The 10,670-nt window shown below is 35.7% G+C and overlaps 1 protein-coding gene across 6 annotated transcripts in view; it reads right to left on the bottom strand.

The window, feature by feature from the left end:
• Positions 1–7,883: 7,883 nt before the first annotated feature.
• The window catches only part of HORMAD2 (HORMA domain containing 2), a 35,976-nt gene continuing 33,189 nt past the window's right edge, over positions 7,884–10,670 (bottom strand). For 5 of the 6 annotated variants that reach the window (XM_039225880.1, XM_039225879.1, XM_039225883.1 and 2 more), the window contains 2 exons: positions 8,745–8,896; positions 7,884–8,338 (listed from right to left, as the gene is read on the bottom strand). In XM_039225880.1, the coding sequence (XP_039081811.1) occupies positions 7,959–8,338; positions 8,745–8,896 (532 nt within the window). In that variant the 3' untranslated portion in view covers positions 7,884–7,958. The remainder of the gene's footprint in view (positions 8,339–8,744; positions 8,897–10,670) is intronic. The other variant, XM_039225882.1, reaches the window with a different exon arrangement.

Below are 10,670 nucleotides of genomic sequence, written 5' to 3'. Positions count from 1 at the left end.
CATAACAGCACAGGCTTTGGAGTCAAATTGCCTTGATCTGAAATGTGACCCTGCTACTTATTCACTGTGTATGCAGCCTTGAGCTAATTTCTCTAAGTCTGTTTCCTCATTTATAAAATCAGTATAATAATAGATTCTACTTGGGCACCTGAGTGGCTCAGTCAGTTGGGCGGCCGACTTCAGCTCAGGTCATGATCTCATAGTTCATGGGTTTGAGCCCCGCGTCTGGCTCTGTGCTGGAGCCTGCTCCGGATTCTGTGTCTCCCTCTCTCTGCCTCTCCCCCTCTCACGCTCTGTGTCTGTCTCTCAAAAATAAAATAAATGTTAACAAAATTTAAAAAAATAGACTCTACTTCATAAAATAACTAGGAAGATTAAAAGTGATAATACATGTAAAGTCCCAAGAACAATGCTCTGTTGTTACTTAATATTATTTCTATCATTCATATACTCTTCACTATTATTCATCATTATATTATATTGGTATTGTCTCTTCAGCCAGAGTTCCTAAATGTAGAAAACATGTTTTGTATGCTTTTGTCTTCCTTACAGTGCTCAGCAAGGCATTGCTCTTGATAGGAATTCAAAACACATCCCAGAGAATCTTAGCATGGAAGGGATCTCAGAAATCAAACTAGTTTAACTTTTCCCCTAAATCATGATCTTTTTCTTGCAACACCCTGGAGACCATCATCTATACTCTATCTTGAACACAGTATGTATGTGGACACACATACATATACGTGAACACAGCTGGTGACAAGGAGTTCACCTTTCTCAAGACAGTCTGGTTCATTAAACAATTGTCATTGTTAGAAAATCCATTCTGAGGAGGTAGAGAAGCTGGCAAGCTTCTGGAAAATGATTTGGTAATGTTCATTAAAGAGTTATACAAATTTCAGACCCTGTAAATTTCACTCCTAATACCATATCCTTAAAAAACAAGGAAAATTCTGTCATGCATACAAAAGGATTTATTATAACACTATTTATAACAGCAAATCAAGAACTAACCTAATGGATTAGGAGAAACTTAATGGAGGATCATGGGGGAGGAGAAGGGGAAAAATAGTTGGGGAGAGGGAGAAGGCAAACTATGAAAGACTCTTGAATTCTGAGAACAAACTGAGGACTGAGGGGGGCTGGGGGAGAGAGGAAGGGGGGTGATGGGTGCAGAGGAGGGCACCTGTTGGGATGAGCACTGGGTGTTATATGGAAACCAACTTGACAATAAACTATTTAAGAGAAAAATATTTTCCCTGAGGCACTGTAAGAAAACTGACAGGAGATAAGTTTTAAAAGAATGTTATAACATTTAGAAGTTATAAATAAATTAAACAGCATAGGTCATTACATAAAAAAAAAGAACTAACCTAAATGTTTAAAGGTAGGGAAATGGAAGAGTAAGTACCTAAATAAAACAAAAGTTCATTAAAATTAGAAATATGAAGATTAAGGTGGGACATATTTATAAAGTTAACGTTAAGTATAAAAGTAAAACAAATGTATATATAAACCATGATTAAAACCATACATAAATATGTGTATCTGTGGAAAAAGACTGGAGGTGATGGAACATATACAAAAATGAACAGTATTGATAAGATGGAAGGACTGTTAGAAGATTTGTTTTGCTTTTCAAATTACCTTAATGTCATTATAATATTGCTTTCAAATTTTTAAAGAGGAAGTTCTTCCTTCTAATGATTCAAAATCAACCTCCACTCACCCCTGTGATTTTCATTTCCTGTCCCTCCTCTGCCCTTTGAAGTTACACAAAATAAATGAACTTGAAATATTTGAATATGATTGTTATAGTTTTAGTACCCTTACTCTCTGGTACTCTAGAAGACAGATTAGAGGGCAATGCTGCCATCAGGGAGACTCAGTAAGGAGACTTAGCTGTCAGTCACAAAGAAAGCAAGGATGACAGTCTGAATCAGCACAATGGCAATAGGGCCAAACTTGAGAAATATTTCAAAGGCAAAATAGATGGAAATGGTAACCAAAAGGATGTGAGAAGTAAGAACACAGAAGTTGAACACATTCCTGGTCACACTGTTTGATAAAATGATGGTTACAACATCAAGATAAGGAACCTGAGGTAAGAAAGAGCATATTTGGTTAGAAGTTGAAATTCTATTTGGAGATGTTGAATTTGAGGTGCTTGTAGGATATATATATCTATATATTGATGGAAAGATCAATTTGAAGTCAGGGAGACAAAACCAAACAGAGAAAAGCAAAACATGAATGAAACAGAAAACAAACAAATAATTTCATACCAAAATATACAATATTTGAAGGTAGGAGAGAGAAAGGTATTTATATTTATATTTTACATTTCTATTTTTTGGTATAAAGTTATTCATGGGGGTCTTTTATAATTAAAAAATCTCTTCTTTTTCTGTAATTATGTCCCATTTTTAAAGAAGACCATAGAAGACATCTCTGTAAACTTCAGAATAGACAATTTTTTTTAAAAACCTGCCAATAAAGCTGAAAAGATGGATAAATTGATATATTTAATAAATATATTAAAATTAACATAATGAGTATCCTATTTGCCACAACACACTATTAAGAGACTAAAAAGGCAATTTATAAAGTCAAAGAGATATTGACAATACATGTATTTGACAAAAGACTTACATGTGGAATATATACACAGAACTACAAATCAGTAAGAATGAAAGATGATCCAACAGAGCCCAATAAATAAAAATGACAACTTGGAAAGACACTTCAAAAAAGAGGATATCCAACACGGTCAATAAACATACGAAAAGATGCTCATCTTCATTAGTCACCAGGGAACTATAAATTAAAAACACAGTGACATCTCACTACACACCCATCAGAATGGCTAAAATTAAAAAGATAGAAAACGCCCAGGGTTAGTGAGGATGTGGAACAACCACATACATTGCTAGATAGGAGTATAAATTAGCACAACCACCTTGGAAATTGTTTTGTAGTATCTATTAAAACTAAATGCAGGAGGCTCCTGGGTGGCTCAGTTGGTTAAGTGTCCAACTTCAGCTCAGGTCATGATCTCACAATTTGTGAGTTTGAGCCCAGCATCAGGCTCTGCTCTCCTATCATAGAGCCTGATTTAGATCCTCTGTCTCCCTCTCTCTGCCCCTCCCATACTCACACATACACATTTTCTTTTTCTCTCCCTCTGTCTCTCTCTCTCTCAAAAATAAATAAGCATTTAAAAATAAAAATAAAAATAAATGCACACATATTCTTGACACAGCAAATCTACTCCAAGGCATTCTATTCTCACCAGAAATATGTACATATTTCATTAAGAAACATGTTCAGAATGTTTAGAGCAGTACTAATCATAACAGTCAAAACCAGAAAATTATCTAAATGCCCATCAACAGTAGATGAATGAATAGTGAGAATGGTCTACAACAAAATGCAAGAATATGGATAAAGCTCACAACATAATGTTGAGTGAACAAATGGCTCATACTCTGATCTGTATCTATAAAATAAAAAACAAGAGAAACTAATCTATGCTAACAGAAGTCAGGATAGAGATATTCTTGTTGACTGACTTTGAAGTAAGACTTTAAAGTATTTGTTTCTTCTTTGGGTTTTGATTTCACATGTTTATTCAGTAGGCTGGGACAAAGGTGAGACAAACAGGTTACCTAGGAGCAAAATTTAAGAACATGGTTACTCTCACCATGCTTGCCTCACCCTCATCCCAGCCTTGATGTTAAATTTGTGAATACTTATTGAGCAATACCATTGTGATGTGTTTATGTGGGTGGGTTAGTCAGTTAAGCATCCGACTTCAGCTCAGGTCATGATCTCACAGCTCATGAGTTTGAGCCCATGTCAGGCTCTGTGCAGACAGTTCAGAGCCTGGATCCTACTTTGGACTCTGTGTCTCAGTCTCTCTCTCTGCCCCTCCCCTGCTCATGTTCTGTCTTTCTCTCTCTCTCTCAAAAGTAAATAAACATTCAAATTTTCATGTAAATTTTTTTTAAAAATAAAAAAAGAAAGAAAAACCTTTAAATTCTTAGAATAAAATATAGGAGAATAAGTAGTTCTCCCCTTACCTATCAGGACTATGTTCCAAGACCTACCTGAAATCATGAACCAAACCCTATATGTACTATGTATTTTCCTACACATACATACTCTTATTGTACTATATCTTATTGTATCTTGTACTATATCTTATTGTACTATACTCACCCTTCTTCTTGTGATGATGTGAGATGACAAAATGCCTGTGGTGAAATGAAGTAAGGTGAGTGATGTAGGCATTGCAATGTAGTGTTAGGCTACTATTGATATTCTGACATGTTGTCAGGATTATCTATTTCCTGACTGCAGTTGACCAAGGATAACTGAACTTCAGGAAGCCAAGCCACAGCTAAGGCTGTACTACTGTATAATAAATGACCTCAGGTACAGGTGGTTGGGTGGCTCAGTTGGTTAAGCATCTGACTTCGGCTCAGGTCATGGTCTCATGATTTGTGACTTTGAGCCCTACATCAGGCTCTGTGCTGACATTTCGGAGCCTGAAGCCTGCTTCAGATTCTGTGTCTCCCTCTCTTTTTGCCTCTCCCTCACTCATACTCTGTCTCTCTTAAAAATAAATAAACATTTAAAAAATTTAATAATAATAAAAAAATAAATGACCTCAGGTAAAGAAAAAATTTTTGAGAATATTCAGAAGCACATGTTAGAGAAAAATATTTGACTACAGCAAAACTAAGAACTTGTGTTTACCAAAGACATCTTTTAAAAAGTGAAAAGACAAGCCATAAACCTGGAAAAAATATCACAACATAAATAAGTGAAAAGGAATTATTAATCAGAACATATTTTTTAAACCAATGGGAGAGGAAAAGATAAATAATCCAATAGAAAAATACATGAAAGACTTGACCAGTTACTTCAGATATAACAAAACCAGAATGGCCAATGCATATGAAAAGATGCTCAAACTCACTACTAGGGAAATGCAAAGTGAAATTATGACGTATTAGCATTGCACATCCAGTAATTAGGCAGAAAACATAAACTTGAGTAATATTAAGTATTGGCATAAATATAGAGCATATTCCTCTACTGTTGGTAGAATACAAATAGGGAAAACAGTTTAGATTATTAATAAAATTGAAAATATATAAGCCCTAAGATTCTTTGGTATACTCTCCAGAGATACTCTTGCAAATATATACCAGGAAATGTGTACATGAATGTTTATAATAATTAGAAGGAAAAAAAGAATGTCTATCAAGAGTAGAATATTCTACAGTAGTGAATAGATAAATCTCATTTTTGATGGTTAAGCAAAAGAAGCAAATCTTAGAAAAATAACTTAGAGTATGATTACATTTATATAAAATTGTTAAACAAGTGGATATGCTCAGAGATGGTAAAATTATAAAGAAGAGTAATAGAAGGATTATCATAGAAGATAGGAGAGTGGTTACATTGGAAGAGAAGGAAGGGGTACAATGAAGAGGTGCATGTGGTGGCTTCTAAGATAGTGACAGTGTTTTACTTCTTAACCTGAATAAAGGATATATGGATGTTCTCATTATTCTTTATTTAAAAATTTTTTTTTCTTTACATTTATTTATTCTTGAGAGACAAAGAAAGAGAGTACAAGCAGGGGAGGTGCAGAGAGAGAGGGAGACACAGAATCCAAAGCAGGCTCCAGGATCTAAGCTGTCAGCAAAGAGCCCAATGTGGGCTTGAACTCATTCATGATATCATGACCTGAGCCTAAGCCAGGCACTCAACCAACTGAGCCACCCAGGTGCCCCTCATTATTCTTTAAACTGTACATACTATTTTATATACTCTGATGCTCTGCTGTATACATGATATATTTCAAAATAAAATTATTTTTAAAAGTATAAAGCATTCTGAAACTGATATTGCACTGTGTGTTAACTAAAGTTTAAATTTAAAGAATAAATAAAAGCATATAGTGCTCTACATATGTATATTTGTGTATGAACGTGTGTGCGTGTATTCCACGAAGGAAAACAACAAACAGAATTCTTGAGGTACTGAGGTGCCTGAGTGGTCAACTCTTGATTTTGGCTTCGGTCATGATCTCATGATCCATGAGATCGAGCCCCACACGGGACTCAGCAATGATAGCGTGGAACCTGCTTGGGATTCTCTCTGCTCTCTCCCTGCCCCACCCCTGCATGTGCATACATACTTTATTTCTCTCTCTCAAAATATGTAAATAAACATGTTTAAAAAACAAAAAGAGGGGCGCCTGGGTGGCTTAGTCGGTTAAGCGTCCGACTTTCGCTTAGGTCATGATCTCTCGGTTCGTGGGTTCGAGCCCCGCGTCAGGCTCTGTGCTGACTGCCAGCTCAGAGCCTGGAGCCTGTTTCAGAGTCTGTGTCTCCCTCTCTCTCTGACCCTCCCCTGCTCACGCTGTCTCTCTCTCTCTCCTAGAAATAAATAAAAATATTAAAAAACAAAACAAAAAAAGCTTTCTATTAAAAAAAAAAAAGCAAACAGAATTCTCAGTGACAAATTGTCAGTAAGCTCTTCACTAGACTTACTTAAATCCTTTCATATGATTGGCTGGCTGAGAGAGGAGCTTGAATTGACTGAGTTTACCACAAAATTCTGATCTTTGTATATACAGTTCCTACTAAACATATGCTTGACGAGTGTTATCATGTGCTAATTAATCTATCAATTGAACTATTCATTCTCAAGTTCTCTGGTTTCATTTCTATTGGTAAAAGAGAAAGAAATCCTTAATTTTGAAAGATAAAAATCCAGCTGAAACATGCTCATTCTTTTCTTAACCTTTGTTTTTTGGGGGCACCTGGGTGGCTCAGTCAGTTAGGTGACAAACTCTTGATTTTGGCTCAGGTCATGATCTCACAGTCTGTGAGATCAAACCCCACATCAGGCTCTGCACTAACAGCATAAAGCCTGCTTGGGATTCTCTCTCTCTGCCCCTCCCCGACTAACTCATACTCTGTCTCAAAATAAATAAACATTAAAAAAACTTTATTTTTTTAAAAACTAGCCATATAGCTAACATAAGCTATATCTTCCTTGAACAGAATCAGAAGAAAGTTGCTTCAAACTCTAAAGCCATTAGTATGTGTGACATTGTGAAAATACTTATTAAGATGGAAAAAAATCTTGCTTGGTTAAATTATTTATATTAATTGAATTAAGACTTCTTTCAATATATGAAATGTAACAGATTTAAATAATCAGAACATTCAAAAGTTATTTACTATGGTCATGCCTTTAAGAAGGACTCAAACTATCTCAAACAAATTAGCATCCTAATCTGAAAATAGTTTTTGAAAAGATTTTGTAGCATCACTTCCCATTAAGTAGTCTAAAAATTCTTTATATCTAACTCAGAATCCTTTTAATACAATGTTAACACACAATAAACTTTGTTTTCTAGATGACAGGGTGTGGATTTACCTAGGACACAGTGGGGCCCTAGCAAGCACTCAACTCCAAGTCTCTACTGGATAAAGTTGGAAGGTAAAGGGCTCAGAGCCCTATCTATTTGGCTCCAGTGGCTCCAAACCAGCTCCCTGATATTTCCCAGGGACCTAGCCCAAAGCTTGTCTCTGTCCACATAACCAACAGTTGACTATCATTTTGTTTTCACTCTGACTTGAGATTATTTGTAACTTTTCCCCCCATCTCTGCCCACTTAATTATCCCAGTAATCAAGAACTTATTTATACTTCCAGTGAGTATGAATAAATACCTAGAATATTTTTTAAATCCTAAAAATGTTACCTATAAATGAAGGAAAGAAATTCATGGGAACCTTTTATAAAAGAAGTATATTAGAGTCTTTTTCTTCTCCTCGTAATGGACAATTTCATCCAACAAAGTATATTCCCTTCTTGAATACAGTACTTTTTTTACAGTAAATACTCCCTGAGGTCAGAGGCTATTTTGTTTTAGTTTTTATACCTGGCATACTCCATTGGACTGTCACTGTGATATAATCTGTATAGGTATTGGAAAACGTTAGCTATGTTTAACTGAAGCAACAGAGGCTTACTAAAGCTTTGCCTTACATGATTGTTGCTTTCTTCTTCTTCTTCTTCTTCATCAAAGTCTAGACCCTGATGGGCAATCTCAGTAGTGCTGTTCTCTTGAAAGAGGTTGTTCTCCAAAACAGACACTCTGGTAGCCTCAGTTGTGACTTTTACTTTCATGCTATGAAAGCCAGTGGAGACCAATCCCACTTGCAGGTTTACAGGCTCCCCCTCGAACAGCAAGAAGTGTGAGTTTATCCCTTCTTTAAAACCAGGGGGTTGGTAATCATGAGGAGTCACTGCAAAATGAAAAGGGCAGAAAACCAAGAAAACTGTGAGTTTAAGTTAATCAACAGTTAGATTAATTTTTCACATATAGCAACAGATCTCTCTTTCAGATGCTTGCAAAAATCTCTATATATAAAGTATTACTTAACACTTAAGAGGGAATTTGACTAGGGGTGCAAGGGTGGCTCGGTCTGTTAAGCCTCTGACTTGGGCTCAGGTCACAATCTCATTGTGTGCTCAAGCTGTGTGTCAGGCTCTGCGCTGACGGTGTGGGAGCCTGTGTGGGATTCTCTCTCTGCCCCTCCCCAGTTAATGCTTTCTATAAATAAATAAATAGATAAATAAATAAACAAACAAATACATAAATAATACATACATACATAAATAGAAGGAATTTGACTAGTGGTCTCCACTTACCTGCATTATAGTAGTGGAGTTTCATAGTAAGTATAACATCATTAGGAAGGGGTCCAAGGTTCTGCATCAGTATGTACAATTTACGGATCAGTAGAACACTGGCTTTCTTAATATCTTCACTGTTTGTCCCACTTTCAAAGCTTGTATTACTGCTATAACCAAATAGAAAAACAGTATACTTTTCAATCATAAACAATATTGAAAACCCATTTTGAAAAGAACAAAACTCTTTACCATATGATCAAGTAAATATAAAGTAAACATCAGGACACTTGAGACTATCTTTAGAATGTAAATTAGAGCAGTGATTATACTTTTTGTAATGTATATACAATGGATTTCTTAGGTAGCAAGTTCTTCTAAGGCATTTTAAATATGACCTGATTTTTTAAAATTTTAAGTTACAAATAACCACATGCCATAACAGTGAGAACAACGAATTTAGAATCAGGAGACTTGACAGAGAAAGACAGATATATGTTTTCACTCACATGTGGAACTTGAGCAACTTAATAGAAGACCATGGGGGAAGGGGAAGGGGAAAAATAGTTACAGAGAGTGGGGAGGCAAACCATAAGAGACTCTTAAATACAGAGAACAAACTGAGGTTTGATGGGAGATAGGGGGAAATGGGTGATGGGCATTGAGGAGGGCACTTCCTGGGATGAGCACTGGGTGTTGTATGTAAGCAATGAATCACGAGAATCTACCCCAAAACCAAAAGTACAGTGTACACACTGTATGTTAGCCAATTTGACAATAAATTATATTAAACAAACAACAACAACAAAAAAGAATTAGGAGACTTGATTGGGTCTGCTGCTAACTAGCTGAATGATCTGGGTCAAGTCATTTAGACACTCTAGGTTAGTTGGCTCACTTGTGAGATAAGCTTATACACATCTCTACACACCTCCAAATAGGAAATCAGTCATCAGCTCTGGGCCTTTCTACTGTCTGGTTATCTGTCAGAGACATCCCTTCCCCTACATGGATTGCAACAATGGCTATCTATTCTTCTCGCTTTTCTTCTTGTCCACATTGCAATAACATTATATAACTGCTGCAACAATATACCTATAGGAAAATCTGCTCATGTCACTCTTATTTAAAATTCTTCTAGTATACCTATCACCTTTCAATCAAATTCAAGAATAGTATGTGTTCAAAATGCCTTTCACAACCAGCCACACCCTCACCTACAACCTCACCTGCATTTACTACTCAGTTTCTTTTCACCCACATGCCTTTGCACATGCTACTCACTTTGCTCATATTGTACTTTTCCCACTTCTTTTCCTGACTCTCCTGAATTCATCCTTTAATAGCTAGCTCATGTATCAACTCTTCAAGGAAGTTTTTCTTGATAATTCCCATACATTACTCCTGTTTATATGTTCCCCTCTAGATTATGCATGGCTATATCTTTCATGTCCACAGTATTGTTTTGTGCCAGCTATAGTAAATATTCAATAAATATTTGTGGGATGAATGAATAAATGAATAAATAAGTTGAACCAAATTAACTTCTAACCCTAAGTATTTTTTATTTCTCTCCAAAATTCTCTTTCCAAATTGGTTTCATATTTGAGTAGCTTCTAGGAAGAACTATCGCTGCAATATATTTGTACAATGCCTTTCACATAGTAAGCATTCAATAGTGAAAAATAATCATAAGTAACTGAGCTGCTGAAGGAAGTGTAAGTTCATAAAAACAGACATTATTAAGTGAATATATTTGCTCCTCTTTTGATTTTAATAAGATATTGTCTACTAAGATTTAACCAATTTGAAATAGGTAACCTGAGTGACAGGGTATGTAGTTTATGGGATCTTTGAGCATACATCATATTTATAAAATCATATCATGTCAAATCATACTGAAGACTCCCTTGCACTCTTTTAAAAGGGAAGTTATTTTTACTG

Source organism: Hyaena hyaena, unplaced genomic scaffold, assembly GCF_003009895.1.
Source record: "Hyaena hyaena isolate Hyena2069 unplaced genomic scaffold, ASM300989v1 scaffold_19, whole genome shotgun sequence".
Taxonomy (NCBI): Eukaryota; Metazoa; Chordata; class Mammalia; order Carnivora; family Hyaenidae; genus Hyaena; species Hyaena hyaena.
Note: the sequence above shows the minus strand (reverse complement) of the source record. Positions and strands in the feature narration are given on the sequence as shown.